Raw genomic sequence first — 23,322 nt, 5'->3', positions numbered from 1 at the left:
AGGACGGTTCACTTTTGGATGCTGCAGAGTGAAAAATAAACTTGGAGGGCCAAATGTGGACGTGTATACGGACACTGCTTTCCGTCCTTTTTTTCCGAAGATAATTTATTGAGTGTCAGCACAGTGGCATGTCAGGAGACAGCCACAGAGTTTGAACCCACTGCACCTCCATTCATCTTCCCGCAGCTCCATTAATCTTGCTGAGGGGAGCCGGTGGCACCCTAAATATAGGCGAGCCAGCTGTGCCAGGGACAGGCAGGCAGCAGGGTGTGCTGGGAGTCACAGAGTCCCCCGGCCTCGCCCCGGAGCAGGAGGCAGAAGGCAATGCTTCATCATCATCCTCTGTTCCGACACAACTTCTAATAAATATGACCAGCTATAACTTTGAACTACTGAAGCGCACAGCCTCAGCAGACATCGTAATATGCATGAACACAGACACAAAACTGATGAATACAGATCTTAATTTTCAGGCAGCGGAAAGCACTCATACTCCATCTGTTGTTTTGTATCCTTCACTGGCACTGTGCCTACAAACACCTACACCTCCGCCCCTGCACCCACCCGCACACCCACCTAACCAACCCCCACTTACACACAAATACTCATTCCTCTTCACACACTGAAATCTCACATTTGACAGCTAGGCTAATCGTACTGCTTTTTCCCCCTCACCAAAGAACCCCAGACTAACTAAATAAGCACAGAATTTCAAAAATGAATCTTGGCATGCTGCTGGGAAGGGGAGAAGCACAAACAGGAAAACAGCTGTTTTAATAGGGGGGAAAGAAAGGGATGCTTGAATTTGCTGTAGGTGGAAAGTCTGCCTGGAGGTGAGGGAGTGAGAGCTCAAGGGTTAGAGTTTGATTGGATTTCCAGATCTGCTCCCCCCGGCCAAAAATCACTCCTACTCGTTTTGCTGAAGCCGGAGCTGGAACAAGTCTCCAATAGTGAGTTAAAGAATTGAGGAAAGAGAAAAGATTGTTGCAGCTGTGCGATTCAGGCTGATATGCAGGGGGGGGATTTTCACTCAGCTTCATCCTTCACAGCGCACTTTTCTTGGAAAAAAGTAACGTCATTTTTGCAAAGAGCAATTTGTAAACTTAGAGTTTGTGCGTTTTTTTTGTGTGAATAAGTGAAAGTACAAAACCTTCAGTTTATTACAAGCTTATTAATCTTATTGTTATCTTATTTCTCATAGACTACTTATTTTTCTGTACTCTGAGCTGAAACAAGTAAGATGACTTAAATGCATCTGATCTTGTTGGTTGCAGCTGTTGAAAAAGAGATGTTAGGTTCTGTAGTATTAAAAAAGCAGACTCACTTCATTCCATCTTCCTTGTCCTCTGCTTCATTTTTCTCTTCATCTCTCTCTCCCTCCTTCTCTTTCTCCTCCTTCTCCTTGTCGTCCTGGCTGCTCCGGTGCACTTGTTGCTGCTGTTGCTGCTGCTGGCCGTGCTGTGACAGAAAAAACAAGGCACAATGTTACAACGATAATCCCGGGTAACTTGATACACTGGCTCACCAACAAACACCCTGACCTCTCCTGTAACCTGGACACCTTATACAGGTACACTTGAGCACAGTGTGTACAGGCATACATGAATGCAAAAATGGAGGCAATTAACACCTAGAGCATGCTGCAGAGTATTTTCATCTTGTTGACTCTGAGGACTCTCACAGTTAATGTTGGTGTTTGTTTTTCTGCCAAAATAATGTGACAAAATGCTCGCTTAACTGATGTGACATGAGTGAGATGTGCGAGGCAGAGCTACCTATCAGTGTATGTCAGGTGGAAGTGATAGTTTCACTTCAGCAAATACCTCAGATCCCTGTCTACACTTAAAGCCACAGACTCTCTTCTGATAATGGTCATTTTCTACTTGTTTACAAACGCTGAGTGAGGATGCAGTTTCTGAGGCTGAGTTTATGTCTAGAACACAATTTAGACATAAATACAATTTCAGCACAGAGGAACGCCTCAGTCTGATGTCTGGTTGGCTTTTTGATGTGAGAAGAATGGACCATGGTGTTAATGAGACAAAGAGACGCACAAATAGGGATGAGGATCAGCATTTTTAGTGGTATAGACACCATCAAGTCTCCTTAATAATCCGAGCCAGTATCGAGTCCACTTTCAACTCTTTTCTATGATTTGGTGGAAAGACGAGATAACAGCCAAGTGGTGTAGCTTCTATTGCTAAGCAAGAATATGTCTCTGAATAGAATGAAACATTGACAGGAGCCCTTCAACATAACAGAACTATAAATAGTATACAATTTTAACGTTTGATTTACTGTCATGTAATAGTCACTTCACTGACCTGAACTTGAATGCATCATAATGTATCCTTAAAGCGCCTCGTTTCGTTAGCTAGCTTTAATCCTGCCGCTTTCAACACGGATTTTAACATTAGATAACTATTTCTAACTTGTGGGAGTTGCTATAAAGTTTGTCTGTTTAGCGACAGCTGCTTTGAGTGGAGGAAGAGGTGACAGAGCTTTTTGGCACTAAATTTTGGTTTCATTTGATGCACTAAGCTGATGTGCTGGGCCATGGTTGTTGAGTTCCTAGCATTCCATTAAATTATTTTGCAATATAAATCATTCATTCAAAATCATTACTAGGCCATCGATATATGTTTTTACACACTTGCTTTTAAATGATGCGACTCGACTTGAGATAAAGTTACGTTACAGGACCCGCAAGACTTGATAGTGGAATCAATAAACTCAAATGTCATTGATTCGTAAAAAAACTGGGTTTTAAGCCCATCCTTACATGCATCATAACACAGTTCCTGTCATTGTCACATTTTCTAAATGCATAGAATAGATGTAACCTAAGGACTCCTGTTCGTTCTGTGTATTCTTAAAACAAAACAGGATGCGAAAGTTCCAAAATATGCTCTTTAAGCACCCATGAACCACTTCCTCACCAATTTCCTGCCTGTCTGGCCTCTTGGGGTTAGAGTTCAGATAAGCAGAAATGCAGTCCATACAAAAAAAATGACATCAGTGCTTCCTATTGACAAAGCAGACATATTTTAATGATAAGAGCTTGTTTCACTATTAGATGTATTTTCATCTGTTTGCCTTTAGGCTATTGCTCAACTGAAGAAACTTTGTTGATCTCTTTACTACATATCTGTCCTAAAAAGAGAAATTACACAAGGATGCTGGCAAGGAATCATACAAATGAAAAAAGCGTGGAAAAAGAAAAGAAGCGAGTGTGGAAGAAAGAAAGTGAAGGAGTTAGAAACACTCACAGGGGCTAGCTTTTCTACATTGTCTCAATAATATTAATGACCTCTCCTCCCTTTGAAATTAACTCGGACAGAGAACAAATAAGAGCCATAACTCAGAAAGCCTTGATGTGCAAAGCAAAGACACAGTACCTGCATAACAATCTATCCACCTGGGCTGTATTCACCTTCTCTAAGTATGCATCGAGCTGATTTGGGGTCAGCCTTGAAGAAAGTGAAGAAGACAACAGAGCTGCTTCTTCACCCCCAGCATGCTCAGTAAGGATGAACTCAGTAAGATCTGCATTTCTCCATTTATTTACCCTACCCTTCTCTTCAACGCCCAAATATAATCTGTATTAGCATTTGCAGCTGCTCTGACATACAGCAGTGCACTTTCTGTTCCTCCTCTGTGGCTGACTCCCTCTGTGACTGCGGGCTGTTGGTGTTAGTTGCTACTCGAGCGCTAGATAATGAGCTGAGATTATTTTGTTTTTCAGGAGAGATGAGAGGACACCATCCTCGTACTCAAAGGGAAAGGTCGCCAGTAAATTAATGTGTAATTTCCTAAGCACCTACTGCCATGGTGTTAAACAGCCAACACCTGATCACAGTAACCAGCTCATTAGCAACAGAAATGACGGGTTTCAAAAGACAATTGGGACAAGTGTGGCACTTGATCAGCCCAACTTTAAGGCCTTCGAATGTCATATTTTTGGGGGAGGAAATTTCTGCGGCTTCCTCTTCATCACTGTTCTGCCAAATCATCACTGTAGCACTGGTGCTAATAGTGAAGCCCTTGCTCACACAGGATGTTAAAAGCAACACAATGTTCCATTTCTTTGTTGTTATCTAAGTGTTAAAATCATTTTTCATTTTGTTTTGATGCCAGATCCAAATATTTATGTGTTGTATGCCTTGCTTAGTACCCTGTACACCCAAAGTTTCCCTGCGCTGCACCCTGCTAAAATCAGATTCACATCTTAAAGTAACAATAACAAGGGGTACGTAGGAATATAAGGGAAAGTAGAAAGTGGTAGATCTTGACAAACGTGTTTGACAACAGAGAAAGGCTGCAGGCCTGGAATGAAATTACAAACATGTATTTTAGAGGTTTCTATGAAGTGCCTCAGTGACTGGGAGAGGCTGACGTCTTAGTTGCTTAGCAATAGAAAAAAAGAGGCTTCCAGTAATGTCGCCTGTGCAGGGCTTCAAACATCTAATGGTTAGGTTAATCTCAGATTCAGGCCTACAAAGCCTTTTCTTTGATTTAGCCTTGATGTGAAGCAGTGCATTATTTGTTGAGAGCTTGAACGGTAAGCGTACCTGGCTTCTTCCTCTGCGCCTGTAGTTCCTCCGCACTATGTTCTTATAGTTTTCATTCTTTTTGGTCAGGTAGTAAAAGAGCACACACTCAGCCACCGTCTGAAAGACAACAGAGAGTTTATTATTTTTAAACAATCACTCCAGAGTCAGCTGGAGCTCTCAAAAAAACAAAAACAAGAGAATATGTGAATCATTACCTTTCTCTCCAGAAAGGACGCGATCAGTCCAAAGTTTTTAGGGTGCTGGATGAACCTGCAGGAGGAAAAGAAAAAGTCTTACTGTCTATTCCTGGAATTATTTCAAACTGAAAATGTATGACTGCAAAAGATGCGAGTGGCAGAACAACACTAAGAGAATGACGTCTGTCCTGACACAGGAAATTACAACATCAGATATTATCCCCGTCACTTGTGATCTCATATCTAGACTTGTTTGAATCAGTGCTATTAGGAGAAGAAGAAGCTGAGGCTCTTACTTCTGCATGTGGGTTGACTCTAAAGTTGCCGATTTTACTGTGTGGGTTCGATCCGATTTGGCAGCTTGTAACGCCTCCGCTCATTTCTCACAAAAGGAGAAGATTCACTTCCTTACCAACAACTTACAAACCCTTTATCCCTCACACATACTTCATAGGAAGTAAAGATGTGAAATACTATTTTCCTTTTAAAAGAAAGTTCTTTGAAACTAGCTGAACATGAAAATGGAGATGGAAGCTGATATTGGATTCAATAAAATTATAAATGTATTGATTTGAATGTAAAAATGGCCAAATCAGTTAATACATTCTACTGTGGTGCAAAGTCTGAAGCTGTGTGTTTTTCTTACTTCTCTCTGAAAGTGTCTTTCTCCTGCTCGCTCCACATGTTCATAACCTGCCGGTCCTTGTACACCTTCATGGGGTCGTCCATCAGTCCGTTCATGTTGATGAACTTGATGCGCTGCTGCTCGGCGTCAAACAGCATGGGAGGGATGACCGCCAGCTGACGCATTTGCTTCTCTGTGTTCTGATGCACACAAATATCACACACAAGACAAAAACGGATACAAACAACCAGGGGTGAGTGAGGTGGACTCAAAGAGAAACTGTCTGACAACATGGAGCCTTGATCAGCAGGCCCTATATGAAACCTCATGTGGTAATGCACTCTGATTTCAGAAAGAAAGAGGAGGAAGTTACAGGTGTCTCATTGTTTCTGCAGGCTAGTTCAGGTTACATGTCAAACAAAAACTGCTCTAAAACAGACTTCTTTCCTGTCCCTCTCAAATTTACAAGCTTGTAAAAAGTACAAATCTTAAAGATGACATCATGTCTGAGGTAAGACGAGGAGGAGCAGAGACAGGAAAGACAGAGTGCTATCCTGAGAGGGCAGAAAGGTTGGAAGCATATCTTAAGATGAGACAAGATATGCAGATTAGACACACTGCTCAGTTTAATGGGACCTGACTGACACCAGAGGACTTCTGAATATTACACCCATAGCTGTTAAAGCGTTAGTCCTGCTGAACAATGAGCTAGCTTACATTGATAGTCTGGCATCTCAAATCTTCTGCACATGCTGACCCCTAACATGATTTACAAACAAGACATCTAGTCAGCATTTGAGCATTTCTTATGCTGACAAACTGAGTTCATATATTTAATATATAGAGTATGTTTCTGATCACAAATATTTGTGAGCTGAATCATGCCAGCTTATTTGGTTTAAATTGGACTTCTAATTAGTTAACTTTTGTATATTTGAAGTGTTACTACAGCAACCTTGTCAGCCCAAACAGCATGAATTTGGCTGAAATGTTTCAAGTCAAGCCAATGTCTTTACATAACTTTCCTCAGAGAGCTGAACAATGGTTAAAACATGTTTTCTGAGACAATACTGACACTTTTCAAACTGAAACCTTTCCAACAGCAGCCCAACATGCAGGCTGTTATAGGACTGTGAGTCTGTACCTGATGCTGGCATTTACCACCATCCTCTCACTGTTAAGATTCATCACACACCTATTAAACTAAGTACACACAATAATTCCTGCTGCACCAGGAGCAGACGCTGTGTGACAACTGTGCATGTTATAAATGGAAGAAGGAGAAATGAAGAGAGACTGTGAAAAAGAGAGATAGAGAGAGAGAGGCCGGCAGTAAAAGCAGCCGGAGACTATCAAAGTTTTGGAAGCATGTAAATTAAAAGCAGCTGTGACGCTGGGCTGTGGTATCCTTAAAGGGCTAGTATTTAGCTTTGGCTAGCCCTGCTAGCTTAGCTACCACAAATATTCCAGTGGCATGCCTTATAAACTGTATCACAGCTGGATTATATATGCCAGTACTGGTTGGTGTGAGCTTCTGAAACAAGGCTACATTGCAGAGATGTAAGAAGCCTTAAGTCACTTTCCTGCAGACTGATTTTTCATGACGTTGTTCCTGGTGTTCTATTATTCTGTAATTAAATGGCACCTATAATATCATGATATATCTGTTAACATGTCTCAGAACAAGAAAGTCTAAAACTGCTGTAATTAAAGTGACCTGGTTGCTATGTAGTTTGTTTTGTTTTAACCATGCTGTTGTTATTTATGCATTGGAACCTTATTTATTTATTTGTTTATTTATTTACTTTTTAATTTCTCTCAATATATCTGGGTTTTGTCTTACGTGCGACTTGTCAATAGATGTCAATTTCTATGTTCAACTTAATGTAAGGTTATCTCTCCTTTTATCATTTAATTTTTTAGTAATTTTGTTTATTCTGTTTATTCCTCTTCCTGAACCTCCTTCATTGCTCTGTATTTAGGGTGTACTCTTGGTCAGGGGGGTTGGGTGGTGTTATTGTGGGGTATTGTCTGTAAGTCTAGTATGTGTGTGTTTATGTATATATGTTGTATAAACTCAAAACTTCATAAAGTTTAAATAAAAAAATAAAAAAAAACATGCTTGTTGTATGTTACACAACGCTGCTGTCAGCTGAAACCTCATATTTCCAAAATGACAGCTTTTCAGGAAATTGAGTATTGTTTAGTGTTTCGATAACTAAAAAAACCCAAACATGTAACGATACTCAGCCACAAGTTCTTTTTAATTCTTTCATTGACTGAAACTTTGTAATGTCCTCAGACAGACACTAAGAGTGACCACAAACATTCCAAAGAAATAATAAATGATAAAATATGGAGATACAAGGTTTCTGCCTGACAGCAGCAATAAATTAGCTTAGTTGTTATTCAGCACTACAGAGAGTCTGCTCGCTGTGCCAACCTTTGTGTGCATGATACTTAACTCATCAGATACACAAATGTCCAGCAGCAACGCTGCAAACTTCAATACTGTGATTGTGTGACCAATGATAGAGGAGCTTACCTCGTGCTCTGATATCCCATCAATGATCTCGGAGACCTCATGTTCACTGCGAGCTGCAGACGAGGCCAGACCACCTCCTCTCTGCCCAACGCGGCTACAAAGCAGAAATACAGCAGGCCTGTCAGTCACAGCTACCCACATTTTACTGTGACTGGGTCACCTACACTGCACAGTGACACAAAGCTACAGTGTGTCTGTACTGGAGATGAAGACAGTAGGCAACAACAAAACTAATTGTTACGTCTGCTGCAGAAATTAGCAGTCTCTTACTCTGATAAACTCTCACAGCATTGTTGTGAAAGAGAGAAGAAAAATCCTGTGATCTCACCTCTGCATGCGCTCCTGCAGCTCTCTTTGCTTGCGGATCTCTGGGAACTGTTTCTCGTAGTACTCCCGCACCTTGCTCTCCTTGGCTCGGCGCCGCGGGTTGTTCTCGATGCGCTCCACCTTCTTCTCCCAGGCTTCCATCAGCTGGTCATAGCGCTGGCAAAATTTCTGTTCCTGGAGCAACACAGAGCGAGAAAAAAGCTCAGTCTGCTGCTGCTGATAACCACATAAGTATAACACTATCTCTTTATGCCTTCACTTTGATCCAGAGAAAATAAAGCGTACGACTCTTTAGTGTGAAAACGTACGATTACACAACATTTAACAGAATTATTGTGAAACAAGAAATCCCCCCTCAGCGCAGTGTGACATTTAAAGATGATTTTAGGTTTTTGCACCAGAATGTTATCAAAATGTTTTCATGTTTTATCCTCAAATCTGAGCTTTTCCTCTTCATACTGCTTTAGCATCACTTAGTTTTGATGTGGTCGTCGCGTAAAGCCCTTTGAGTCTGAAATCAAAGGCTGCACTATCGTTGAAAGATTTCTTTTCCAATAACTTTATTTATTCTTCAGCTCTCCGTTGTGTCCAAATCTTGTGCTTCTCTAGAGGTTTAGGAGGGCACAGGGTGAAATGTTGGTATTCTATGGGGAGTCTGGCCTCAAGCCACCACCTTGGCAGACAGCAGCCCACTGTTTTCCCAGCTTCCTCGCAGGCAGGCTGTAAAGGGAACCATTAAACCTGGAGGAGACACGACTCTCAGTGGGCTCGTAAACCACAAGGTGATGTCTCCCACCGCTCGGCCCACGAGGAGCTCCCTCCCCCACTTAGAGTCCGCACCAGGGAAGACTGGACACTCGCCCACAGCGTACAGGCTCTGATACAGGTGCTGCATTTTAACTCTTCTTTCTTGCCTCACATAAACTTTCAGCAGGGCTGTGAGAGAGTTGCTGTTGGCACTATCTCTTACGCTGGAAGCGGTTAAAAAAAAATATTCCCACCATATTTCCTACTTGTGGGTAGACTAAATTTCATTAGTAAAGCTGTGGACTTGATTTGTTATAATGATTTTCTGTCAAGCTGGTTGATTTTAAGATGTCTGCCTGGCTCTAGCATCAGAGCTCACCCCAATTGATCCCTGCTTCATTTATAGTCATGCTCTTTGGCTCCGTCTCGCTCAATCACTGCCAGCTCAGACTAACCCTGCTCATTAGATGTGCTTGGCTGACAGTGAATGCAACACAAGTAAAAAACAAAATGTTGGTTTTTCTTTCAGAGTATTGTGAGAGACTTTTTTGTTTGATTTGTTGTTCAAGAGCAGTCACCTCCCCGAGGCACAGGAAGAGTACTGACAACAGATCATGAACTAGAGCTCTATTCTTCTCCTGTTTGTCCAAAATGGCCACATACTTCAAGGAGCAGCTGGCCCACTTTACACCAGTCATCCATCATGGGCTGATTCCCAGCAGAGAGTCAAAAAATGGTGGGTTCTGGACTTACCCACTGCTTACGAGCATGATTTCTCCTCTTGAAGTACAAGATGAGCTTCTTCCTCATTGCCTGGTTTCTAAAAAGAGCGAAGGAAGAAAAAAAGGTTGGATGAAAACAGATGGGCAGAGGGATAAAAACAAAGAAACAGCATTCATTTTTATCACATAATAAATCCAAGTATGATATTTTCAAGATCCCTCGGTACACATTTTCAAGTCTCTGCTCTTCTCTATCTCACTTCTTTCTCTAATAAACGACAACCATGCACAAACTCACACAAGCACAAACGATGCCTGTCCTTGTATGCCACCGCTCGATAAACTCAAACTAGCTTCTGGGTGGAAAGGCCAGTGAGGTGAGCCAAAGTTATAAAACTTGTCTGGGCTGGAACGGACAGCCACAGCGCTTCAAATAAAGGTCAGGGCCAGTAATCTCCTTAGGCAGCCTCTCAGTTTGTCTCTTTCTTTGCTGCAAGACAGAATTTTATTCCTGACACTTAATCTGTCAGTTGTAAGGTCACGTTCCCCTGCTGATTAATGTAATCTTATTCTACATTAGTCACTTCAGCTGAGCCGCAGGGCCCACCGGGTCATAGGCAAGGACAGAAGATGAGGAAGTGGGTTAGTGGTGGTGAAAGGGTTTTGAGAAAATGAGAAGATAGCACGACAACATTTAGGGCTAAGACGAATAAACACACGGGATGACCTATTCCTCATTTCCCAAACATGTTATCTGCAATAACAAACCCAAGTTCATTCTAAACAGCCTTAACCCCCAACCTACATAAACACTCCCACACAAACAAACACATACATTTTGAGCCAAACCGTTGCATCAGAAAGACAAATGCTGCCAAATCCTGCTAGATACGGTCGATATCCGAACTCATCGTGGCATTTAACGAGTGAGAACTAACTGGATATGGCAAAAAGAAAAAAAAATGTGCTGATAGACTGAAGACAGAGATGGCATTGTGCTCTGGACACCAGATGGCAAAGGGATAGATTAGCAGGCCTGAACTCCTGCAAAAGGTTCCCTTTGTCCTGCACTGAGCCTGTGCCATTTCTGAGATATCAGAGAACACTGTAATTAAGCATAATACCCCCAAAACACGATGGCTAAGAGATTCATTATATGCACACTTTTTATCGATTTTCTCTCATGATAACATCACACTTCAAGAAAGCTTCCACGCTAGGCTGCATATTCATAGGATGTGTGTTAATTTAGCGGCATCTGAGTGATAGAGAAACTGTAGGTTGAGCAGGAAATTGCTGGAAGCTCCTCAGAGATCCTTGTACTCATCTATCCCAGCAGGGATGAGTGCCAAGGTTATCAAACCGGTTAAAGAAACAAAGAAGTCAATTGTGCTGGGTCAAAGCGACACAGTGGTATTTCATAACACGCGTGGGGAGAGAGAGGAGAGTTTTCAGTTAATTCCTTTGAGGCAATAATACTGATGAAACAGTGCAGAGATCAAAAGGAGTGAAGACAGAGCAGTGTGCAACTAAGAGGTCAGACACTTCTTGTGGTATGCCACTGTGCCCAAACCTCTGTGCCAGCGAAGGAGACGAGCTATTATAACCCTCAGTCAGCCCTTTGATGTGCCTCTGTGAATTATGGTACTTAAAAGATTACAGATGCACATAAGCTGTACTGATAGACATGGCGTACTCTCTGCTCTCCTTACTGCAGAGATCCACCAGCATATGAAAATGACTGAATTTATTTCATCATTCACCTAACACAACCTCCTAAAAGTCGCAGCATGGATGATTTAGAGCTGTGTCAGCACCAAAAGGCAACCTCCGTCCGCGAGAATTGAAGCCAATGCGGAAGTGTTAAAAACTGCAGTTTCTCAAGTGTCCGCTTGAGACTTGCTCTGGAAGTACCGAAAACCACATACACACCCATTCAAAACAGCAGATCTTTACAGCAGAAATAAACATGTTTACAGCCTGGTACAAAAAAGCGAGTGTAGTCTTGATAGCTTATCTCTCGATCGGCACAAACCGTACGGGGGGTGATTTTTTTTCCATCGCAGCAATTTCGAAGATATTAAAATTATGGGTTTACATAATGAGAGGCACAGCTGACTTGATTGACAGGTGGGAACACTGCTTCTGTTGGCTAGGAGGCTCAAAGCCCGCCTCTTTACCTCACACTAAGTTAAGTTGAGTTCAGCATTTCCAATATGGCTCCTGCCGACGATTGGCTTCAAAACAGCGCTTCAGAAACAGACATCCCGGATACTACGTCCATTATTTATACAGTCTATGGTTATCACAAACACCCAACTAGAATAAAAACACAAATACATACATTTCCATCTCTGTGTGTTAATTTTTTAGATTTGAAGGATTTTTGCTTGTCAACCTTAATTAATCCCATGCCTTTCAAGAATATAAATATGAAAGAAAGCTAACAACTGTTAACTGTTAGTCTTAGAGCAAACAAAATAAACTGTCATATTCAGTTACTCTGGTCTTAAATCCCAATATTCAACAGTTTACACACAAAATACTGGCTCGTCTTTGTAAAGTTTTAAAGTTGCCATAAAAAATATCACTTGATTGAGGAGGACAGAACAAGTATTAAATGCAAAAAGAAACGTAAACAATGAAGATAACTTTTACAATAACTGGACAGTAAAAGCTTGAGAACAGGTTTATTGCCTTTCTGCAAACTAACCTGTCCACTGATTAAACTGCAGTGCCTTAATTGAACTAAACACTGTTTCACAGACACTGCATGTCCCTTTCTATCATATCACTACAAGTTGTTATAATGATCCAGTTTACAGAATGACAATCATAACTCCCACCCCCTCGTGAGCTACAGAGAGGGAGGTGAGGTCTGGGGAGGGGGCAAGAGCGCTGTTATAAAGCCCCGCCGTCATCACACCTTTATGCTTTCATAGTGATCCAGCAACGATGTAATACCATTGATTGTATAAAAAATGGACGTAGTATCCGTGATGTCACTTATCTCTTCCTGAGCGCTGTTTTGAAGCCAATCGTCATCGTTATTTCTGCTGCAAATATCGTCTTTTTTGATTTGGTGTATATGTGGTTTCCTGTGTTTCTGCAGCCAGCCTCAAGCGGATGCTCGATGAACTGCAGTTTATAACACTTCTGCATGGGCTTCATATTTTGAGACAGGAGAATGCCACTTGCTAAAACTGGTTTCCCGGTGAGTGATTTTACATTGTTGTTATAACAATGTTGCAGAAACACGACTTGTTAACACACAGCGGTAACCTCACGTACCCACACACTCTCACATGTGCACAAAAATCTCTGTTCTGCCCTGCCTGCTCTTCAAGGATTCAGTCTCCCCCTGTAACGCCTCTCTTTACTACCTCCGGATCCAGCACAGTGATAGGACATCTTGGTCCCATCATCACGCCTCTGGGACATTCATTGTGAAGGTGAGACGTTACACCTTGAACTGGCAATATGAGAAATGTTGAATGGTGTAAAGGTAACATGTAAAACCCGCTTCCATAGAGCTGTCACGAAGTCCCGCATCATCACACCTTTGTACTCACATGACGCATTATACTGGTGTCCTAGTGTGTGATTTCACATTGCGACATGGCATTGCTGAAACACCAGAGGCACGACTTGTAAACATACAGCGGGAGTACCCCACACACACTCACCCACCCACCCACACCCACACACACACACACACACACACACACACACACACACACAATACATTGCCACCGTCTCTGCCCTGTTTTGTCTCTGTCACTACCTCTGATTGGCAGATCAGCAGTGGAGCCACTTTGCTCCATCATTCCAACTCCAGGCGTTATTGCAGACGAACAGGTGCTTAAATATCTGTCAATCTTTAAGGCTGTAACTGCTGGGAACTAAGAGCTGCTGAGGTCAGCATGTGCCTGTCTGTGGTGGTAGTGATCCAAAGGTCATACAGAATAAGAACAGTAAAAAGATGCACCTGTGACAATCTAAAGAATGCCACAACAGTTTTCTTGACTGCATGTGACCCAGTTATATTACTATGAACTACTTCCTATTGGAGGCATTGTTTCTGCACACAAACAAAGATAACCTTTACTAAAATCAATGATGGGTGAAGTTTCTCAGTGTAACATGACTCCCAAACTTCTCTGTTTTTCTTTTCTGTCATTTCATTGGTTCAAAAATGTTATATTCTTTGTTAAGAGCTTCCATATCTGTGGTCAATCTTTCCAACTTTTAATGTCATCTTCAATAGCTACATATAAAACGTGCAGTAAGAGTGCATGCATTTGAAAGACTCACATTTTGATGTTCTCATGGTACTGCTTGGTGTCAGAAGGCTGATTGTACAGAGGCTGCAACAGAAGAAGAAAACAAACAGGTCAAACAGTGATGATGCTGCGTATCTACAGCAGTTCTGAGAGAGATTGAATGAGATGAATGAAGATGCTCATAAAACAGAAATGTTCTAAAACTGATGTAAGTGACTCAACACTGACAGATGCAAATTGAACCACTCAGGTTTAGTTGACAGAAGTCACTCAAAATAACAGAGACGCTTTTCTGTGCAGACACTTGCATGCAAGTATCTGAATTCACTGGCTGAATGTTTAAACGTTAAAGACTTTCATGGATGAATCAAAGGTTAGAAGTGGATTCAAGCAGATTTATAACAGAGAAAAACAATGGAGACTAGGAGAGAGAATTTGAAATAAATTGAGGTAGAAAGTAAAATGAAGGCTTAGTTTCCTGTCTCAGCAGGTTTGGGTACAAACAATCATAATGCTGCTCCCTGGTGTGATTTTATACAACTTTCAGTATTGCTTAATAGAGCTTTGACTAAAGCAATCTAACATTATTACGTCATTACTCCCCGTCTTTGATCGGAACTAAAAATAACACACGATGCAGACTTTTTCCCACCTCTCCAAAGCATTTGTTATCCTCCTAATCAGACTTTAGTTCAAATATGTTGACATGCAGAAGGAAACAACACGGGAGAAGGAAAAAGAAAACTGCAGCACAGACATCTGACATAAAGCCATTTCTTCCACTCACCAGCTCTACCCTGGGTCCCAGTCCCTCCAGTATCCTGTGAGCCTCTTCTGCCTTTTTCTGTTGAGGGAACACAAACAGAGGTAGTACATTAGCCGGCCGCCTGCACCTCTGCCATCACCACGGCAACACAGTGAGCAAGCTCACTTTATCACAGAGGCTACGCCGGCTACATCTTTGGTTGGACGACAAGCTGCCAGGATGGATGTATGGATGGATGGATGCAGAGAGATGGATGCAGCTGACTAATATTAGAGCTTTTAACTCAAGCTGGGCCCACAGCTTCTTGCCTCAGCTCTCTCTCTTTCCTCTGGCAGAAAAAAAAGGAAAGATTACTCACCTCCCCTGAGCCGAGAGAGGTAGAGAGAAAGAACAGGCAGGCAGGAGAGCAAGTGGGAGTGGAAGAGAAAAGTGAGTGGGAGAGGAAGAGCAAAAAAAAAAAAAAAAAGGAGGAGGGGGCTAAAGGGGTTTGGTGCTTATCTCATGATGAAAGACAGGGAAGATCTCACCTCCAGCTTACTACCTGCAACAATCAGCCTTAAAACAAGAAAACCCTTGCAGGGAGTGATAAGAAAAGAGGAGAGGTGTTGTGGAAACAAGCTGGGCAGCATAAAAACTCCTCTGTGTCTGTACATGACCCCCTTCATGGACTTATATTTAGCCCCTGCAGACAAACATGTGAGCGGTGTCCCAGTCTGCCCCTTGCCATGTTAGCTCCGCTCTTTTCCTCATTCCTCTCTGTTCACTCTCGCCGCTTCATCGATCAAACAGACTCTCCTTAGTGACATGCCACATGCTCTGTTGCTTTCCATCTCACTTCATTTCCTTCGGTGACCACACAGTGAGACTGTCAGGGCGGACACGTCCGCGGACAGGATGGAAGGACAGTGAGGGGAGTTTTTAGAGCCAATAACAGAGAGTGAACCTGTCAGAGCGTATGTGCACATCACCCATTGTTCCATGTCACACTGTGTCCTTGTCCCTTTCACTCAGTCTTCAGTGTCCAGGTGATGCAGAAGGTGTTGGGGATCTACTCCTAAGTTTATATAGGACTCACGCCAGCGGACTTGGATGTAAGACCCCAGAGCAGCTCACGCATGGAGCTTAACTTGAGCCAGCACAGGTTTCCAACTGGGTCACATGTGAGTGACACCAAATCACTGACTGACTCCAGTCTAAAGATGACCCCGAACACTTCCTCCAAAACCTAATGCACTACAGATACCATGCAAATGTCATAGCACATTGTCACTCCTCTTCTTTCAGCTGCTTTGCATTCATCCAGGTTTATCCTCATTCCTGTTGCTCCTTCATCAGCGAGTAGGTGTAACAGGCTGCAGAGTGTTGCCTCAGAGAGCACTATCACTACAGCAGCAGTTAATGAACAGCAATTATTAAAAACCAGTCTTTCATCCTGAGGGAGAAGAGAGGCTCAAGGATTTCTCCTAGTTTGTTCCTAATCTCTAGTTTGCATGATGCAGTCCTCGAAACTCTTTGAAAGTATCATTGCATTAAAAGCTTGAAATGACACTTTTAGAGAAGAGGAGGAGAGGAGGATTGATGAGATCTAACAGAATCTGTGCAGAGTATTAGCTTTTCTCTGCAAGTGTGGAGAATTACACAGAGAGAGCTCATGATCATGTACATTTTCCCTGATCCATCTCCACCACACAAACACAAACACAAACACAACCTTGTGACAAAGCCTAAAGCAGAGAGGAGGTCTCCATTATGACAATCTGCCCTGAGGTATCACACAGCACTGCTTCTCTTAAGTGTTTTTAGTTGATTCTTCCAGGTGGTATCAGAGGCATTTCAGATGCAGGTATCTATATCTGGTGCCTTTATCTGGTAGTGGCATTGTGAGCTGTAAATCTATAAAACACATCTGTTGTGTATGCTTCCTGGCACTGAAAAAAAAAGACATTCTCCTGAGTAGATTGCATAACCGCTTGAAAACAACAACACTGAACATGTGAGTATTTGGCACAAATCCAAAGAAACAACAATGTTTGTGCACATGCCGCTGAAGCCACAGCACGTTTAAATCCCTGCACCACTCATACAAGAAAGAAAACTCGGTGAAAGAGAGGGTAAACTGCTTCAGGGTCATGTTGATACAGCACAGATGAGAGGATTTAGCACAGCTCGGCAGTATTATAAAAATGCAGTCTCAGGAGCGCTGTCTTCTTGTGTTCATGTTCCTGACAGACATGTCCTTAATATAAGAACAGTGAACCGGGGTCAAACCGGCCACACACCAATATGTTTACATGGATGTATACAAAGATTCACAGACTCAAATTAAGCCTTGGATGTTGTTGTTGTTGTTGTGAACAATTACACATCACCACATCATGCTGCTCGTGTAGATCAAATAAAACATCAGATATCAAACCCTGATCTTTAACACTTTCAAGCCTGATGATGAAAAGGTACATCTGTCTCTCTGCACACAAAAGCTCACCCCTACAAAGTGTGGCTACTAGGGCTGTCAACGAATATTCTAAATTCATATATATATTTGAATATTTAAAAAAATCGGAGAATCGATTGTGAAAATTAATATTCGACTGTTGGAAAAAAACACATCAGCGGCTGCTTTGCGAGTGGGCACACTGCATGACGGGTCAGGGACAGGTCACAGGAGTCACACATGCACAGCGTGAAGAAGACGGCAGAGAGAAATCTTTCCGTCCCCGGATCCTCAGTGCACTCTGAACGCGTCTTTTCCTCCGCCTGGAATACAGTGAATAAAAAGAGAGCGGCACTGGCCTCTTCACATGTGGACTGTCTTGTGTTTTTCGCAAATAACCTGTCAAATAACCTAAGACCCTACAATGACAGTGGACTAAAAGAGCCCGACAATCAGTGACACTTGGATAAAATGCAGTTTTCCTCTCTCATTTTTTTATACATGCGCGAGCGAGCGAGCGAACGAGAGGTCTACAGACCTAAAAGTGTTACAGTATCGGCCATTAGGTCATTTACTTGTTTTGTAATGTGTAGGTATGTTTTAGGCATGTTAAATCTGAAGTAAAAATACCTATACAAGTAGTTATGTCTCCTTGTATTAGTTTGTCCACCTGTTATTGACATAATGCGTAAATGGGTCAAAGACAAATAAGGATTTGAAAATTGAAAAAAACCCAAAGTGGCTAAAAATGCCTATTTAGACACTTTCTATCTTTATTAGAGTGTTCTGTATACAGCTCAACAACAGGAATTTGTTTTAAAAATGCAATAAACATTTTTCAGTGAATCACATGAAAGATGTCCTTCCTGGGTAACGGAAATGGATTTGAAAATGAATTAAAATATCTATCATTCTTGTCATTTAAAAGTTATTAGATAACTAGAGTTAGAGCACAAAAAACAAATACTGCTCAGAAAACAACATTTTTATCACAATTTATGTAATATATATGGACATTTTCACTGAAATGGCTTCATTAGTTCCTGTTCATTACACATTATTCAATGCCAAAAAGAGAAAAATGATGGAAAATGTCTTAAAATGTTTAACAGTAAAAGGTAAAAGCTTTGTTATTATATCCTCAACTCAAAAAACATGATTGAGTGGTATATCATGAAAATCTGGGTTAAATTACTTGACTGTGACATTGTTACCCGGAATGACATGCTGTTAGCCAGGAATGACCAACGCAAGATTTCAGGATCGATTATTATCATTAAAGGCTGTTTCAGGAACATCATTTTTAACAAACATACTGTATTACAAAGAGACTGGCAACTGTTAAAGATTTGAAAAGATGTTTTTTTTCTTTCATCTTTTAATCTTTAGTTTCATGCAACAATGTAACTAATGCAGAAATGCAACTTCAGATTCAGCTTCAAGAGCGGATTCATGAATAGGTTCTGGCGTGTTGTCCATGAGTTCATTAAGTTGACACATTGCTTAACCTACATATCTAAGCCTTTTGAAAGTTCTTTTTAACTTATCTGCCTTGTCATTTCATTACTAAATTACAATACCATTCTCTCTTTTTCTCAAGATACTCAGCCCTAGCTCCTGGGTCAGCATTCTTCCTGGCCCTGAAAAGTCTCTGCCTCTCTTTATTAGACAGTGGCATCTGGAAGGACAAAACTGAACCTTAAATATCAAAAGCTATACTAAAACCTTATTTGCCTGAACTAGCTCTGCAGGCTTTGCAACTTATTGAAGCATAAATATTGGTTCATTTTTGGGCAAAAACTTCATAAAAATCTATGATAATGACCAGTGTTGCTATCATTGAATAATGTGAAAAATAATGACAAAAAATGCCACAAAAGTTAAAAAAATACATAATATTGTTATTAATATAATATAACGATATCAAGTCAATGCCTAAAAAGCAACATATACTAATATAAATCCGTATTGATTAACATGTCCACTCTGGATAACAGAGGACATGTCCTGGGTAACAGAAGATCTTTGTTATCCAGGGAGGACATATCGTTATCCAGGAAGGACAAAAACAATGTTTTCCCTTTATAATCAGGCACTAACTAGTCCTACTGTGTAAAATGTTTGCTTAACCTTCAACACACCAATGTCATATTTAACATGAGATAGGTAATTTTTAAATATATAAACATAATACAAGTTTTATTAGCGTTATCCAGAAAGACACATGATTTGAGGACATAGTGCACCAGTGACCGAAAAGGTCAAAATATCAACATTTTAAGAGAGACTTTCTGACCATGTGATATCTTTTGGGGGTCCTCCAGAAACTGTTGGCTGATGCAGTAGCCTGTCACATGACTATCCAAATCCAAATATGGTAATATATAGCCACTTTATGTGTGTTACCCAGGAAGGACATTCGGAAATCCAAATATGTAGACAAAAGTATTTCTTGCATAAATATGTAAATAAGCTTAGTGTTGTGACTATATTTGTGGGTATCATTGCAAATATCAACACAATTATGCCCCAGTATATAATTAATGCTTTTATTAAGATTTCTGACATTTTTGGCATATTTTTGTATTAGATTTTAAGCCCGGACGTTATCCAGGAAGGACAGTTCTGTATTTTTCAGCTCAATTGCTCTTTAAATTAGATTTTTTTTATACTGAAAACTCATATGAGTAGGTTAAGTGGAGAGAGTTGAGTACTGTAATGTGGTATTTTTAAAACTTTATATATTTTTAACATTATAATTATGCTTTGGACTACAGAAATGACATGCCACGTCTTTGACCCAAATACAGATATTCAAACGGTTCGAACCTATGGGGTTTTTTTTAGAGGGAATATTCAAACATCATTTTGGAGCAATTTTGACAGCCGTAGTGGCTACATGTGATGATGGAAGTTAAAGTGATGCTCTTAAAAGGAACAAGAGGAAGCTGCTCCAACAGAGACAAAGCCTTTATCAGATCTATGATCAGTAAAACAACTGAATGATCTGCATGGTCAAGAGAGAAGTGAACCATGTGGCTAAAGGCAGCGATGGACAGTACGAAAGGCAATTTACTTGAGCACTGTACTTAAGTACATTTTTTGAGTATCTGTACTTTACTTGAGTATTCTTTTTTTGGGGAACTTATTACTTTTACTCCACTACATTTGAAAGACAAGTATCATACTTTTGAATCCACTACATTTGTATCAATGCTCTAGTTACTCACTACTTTGAAGACAGCTAATGAATTTTCTTTTCTTTTCTGAAATCAGATCCCAAAGACCGTAAACTGTTTGCGTACTTGTGTTTGGTTTGTCGAAATGGTGTAGCCATCCTTCGGCTGAGCATAGATCAAATACAGAGCAGACATTATTCAGATCAGTCCATTCATTTAGTCGTGGTGATGATTGCGATTCTCTACCTGAGCACCATGGCTACATTTTAAACCCACGTTTGAGGTTTTTGAAATAAAGAATGATTGGTATTGTTATGTCTCCGATTTGTTTACCACACAAATGTAATCACAGCCTACAAAACATCACCATCTAACCTGAGAAAGCAGTTGCTGTTTATATTTCATGGTATACTTTTTATATATGAAATAATGTTATCCAGATACACATAAAGTAGCAGAATGTACACCCATGCATTCTTGACTGCACTCATGCTTTGTGAAAATACGTTTTGAGATACTTTAAAAAGTACTTTGAATACTTGAGTATTTTTAAAAGCAAGTACTCCAGTACTTTACCCCAAGTCATAATTTGACCCAACAACTTTTGCTTGAGTTAGAATAACGTTTGACCAGGAGGCTCTATACTTTGACTTAAGTAATGAAGACGTGTACTTTGTCCAACACTGGGAAAAGGAAAGAAACTGGTAAAATGTTTGCAGAGCATCTGTTCTTCTCACTCCGTCATTAATGCTGGGAATACGTCCAGTTACACGTAGCACTAATATAATTGCAAACTGTCATCATTGTGTCAAACTCTGTTGCTTCATCTGCATCTTGGATGTCTTGTTAACATTCTGCAGCATCCTTTGCATCACGTCTTGCCTCGTGGGACTCCGTCCACCCTGACAGGGAACATCTCCCTCTGTGATGGACTCATGTCAAAGAGCGACTCATGAAGGTTTGAGAGGCAGGTGTGAAAAGTGTTTTGATATTAATGTTATTTTAAAAAGTTGCAGTGTGTTGTATTTAGCAGAATATGATAATCAACTGAATATAAAAGTCATCTTGTTTTTGTTAGCTTATAATGAGCCTCTAATTATCTACAGTAGGAGCAGGTCCTCTCTGTACAGCAACACGGAACAAACAAACTAGTAACTTGTGTTTTTCAAATGCACCAGTTGGAAGATAAAGAAAGAGCGAGTGGTTGTTTTGGACTAAAAAAGGTGTATTCATCCATAGGTGTTTTTGATAGTAAAAACAGTAAAATGGAAGATCATGTTAATCATGTTCATCATGAGCTTCCTGTTTTCGAACGCCAACGTTGCGTCACCGATGGGAGGGGTGAGTCAGGAAGCATTTCTATCTAGAATCCAACCACAAGATATTGCTAAATATTCTTATTTCTACACACTGCACCTTTAAACATTTTCTAATATGCTGAGTGTTTTGTTCTAACTCTCATATTTTGATTTATTGTCCTTTAACCAATAGGATGCAGTTCTACTTCAAATGAAACTGAATCAGTTTGAACTTGTTACAGTCTACGTGGTCCAACTCAGCAAGCATGTCGGGACTTCTGAGCTGACAGGTATCATTTATTGATGCAACTTACAAAGAACATCAAAATGACACATGTGCTCCAGTAAATGCTTTATCGCCTGTGTTAATCCAAACATTACCAGGGACATAAAGATATTCTTAACTCAAGATACCTTTAATGATTCATGATTCACAAGCTTCACCATGCATGATGGTGTGTTCATGTTTTTAAGGGTGTAAGTATTCCAGTTCAAGTTCAAGTTCAAGCTTTAGAAAAGACATTGCCTCATAAAAACTATGATTTGTGAAGCCTAGACTTTTTACTTTGCCTTTAACTGTCTTACCTCGTAACTTATTCCCTGTTTGGATGACATATGTGCTTTTATTTTGAAGTAACACTAAAGGTACTTCAGCTAGGTTGTGAAGTCTGCGAGGTAAATCAAAACAGAAAAAAAGAAATGTTAGCAGTAAAAGTGTTTGATTTATTAGCAACCGTAGAGAGAATAAGACTCTAACATTGTTGTGTCGTTGTCTGTTTCACTCTGTTCCTGAAGTGTGGAGATTGAGATACAGTATCATTTACTAGTTCATTAAACAATTTCAAACGGTGAAAATGAGAATGCCAAAACAGCTGGCTTTGTTATGACTGTTGACCATGTACAGGAAACGCTTGTCGTGCATCCTCTACCAAAAAATCTTCATATTAATCTGATGTAAGTCATGTAATGACGTCAAATAAGAGAAGTCAAAGGCAGATAGTGTTTCAACTTAACATTTCTCAATTCAGTGCCTTATCAAATTTCTCCCCGCGGTTGATAGCAAAATAAACTGTTACTGTCCTAAATAAACTGCAGGGAGCACAAGCCACTCTTTCTCTGGCTTTTTAGGGATTACTAAAATACTTCAGAAATATTACTACCGACCTCTGGACAGAGTAGGACTCGCCCTGATTTGCATTTAGCCAGGAAACACAAAGACAAATGCAAATCAAGTTTGTGATCCGGCAAATGAACACTTCTTTGTAATCTGATTTAGATCCAACTGTAAACATAGCCTGTGTTGTATCTTCATAAGGAGTTAAAAAAAAGGTAGAAATGTTGTTGTGAATTAAAAAAGTGAGTGGGTGTGTAAACACTGTGGCGCGTGTCTAACACAAGGCTTAGTGTGCGTCAAACTAAGAAACGGCAGAAGAAGCTGATTCATTCGAGGAAAAGATAGAGAGATAGAGAACTAGAAAGACAAAGAGAAAGAGAGGGAGAGAGAGAGAAGGAGCGGTCTGAGGGGCAGGCATTAGGCCAGAGTACATCCAAGCAGTCAGAGGGAAGTGGAAAGTGTTACAGAGGTCAAGCTGCATTGTGGAGCGAGGCATGAGTCATTCTTAAACTTGAAGTCTTTCAGAGCAGTC

The 23,322-nt window shown here is 40.7% G+C and overlaps 1 protein-coding gene across 5 annotated transcripts in view; it reads right to left on the bottom strand.

Annotated features, from left to right (window-relative positions):
• The window catches only part of ncor2 (nuclear receptor corepressor 2), a 118,982-nt gene that overhangs the window by 42,094 nt on the left and 53,566 nt on the right, over positions 1-23,322 (bottom strand). For all 5 annotated transcript variants that reach the window (XM_034691409.1, XM_034691408.1, XM_034691410.1 and 2 more), the window contains 9 exons: positions 14,787-14,843; positions 14,031-14,083; positions 9,748-9,814; positions 8,249-8,421; positions 7,921-8,014; positions 5,397-5,575; positions 4,769-4,823; positions 4,572-4,670; positions 1,325-1,458 (listed from right to left, as the gene is read on the bottom strand). In XM_034691409.1, coding sequence (XP_034547300.1) covers positions 1,325-1,458; positions 4,572-4,670; positions 4,769-4,823; positions 5,397-5,575; positions 7,921-8,014; positions 8,249-8,421; positions 9,748-9,814; positions 14,031-14,083; positions 14,787-14,843 — 911 coding nt within the window. The remainder of the gene's footprint in view (positions 1-1,324; positions 1,459-4,571; positions 4,671-4,768; positions 4,824-5,396; positions 5,576-7,920; positions 8,015-8,248; positions 8,422-9,747; positions 9,815-14,030; positions 14,084-14,786; positions 14,844-23,322) is intronic.

Source organism: Notolabrus celidotus, chromosome 9 (assembly GCF_009762535.1).
Source record: "Notolabrus celidotus isolate fNotCel1 chromosome 9, fNotCel1.pri, whole genome shotgun sequence".
Classification (NCBI taxonomy): Eukaryota; Metazoa; Chordata; class Actinopteri; order Labriformes; family Labridae; genus Notolabrus; species Notolabrus celidotus.
This window is presented reverse-complemented; position numbering and strand designations above follow the sequence as displayed.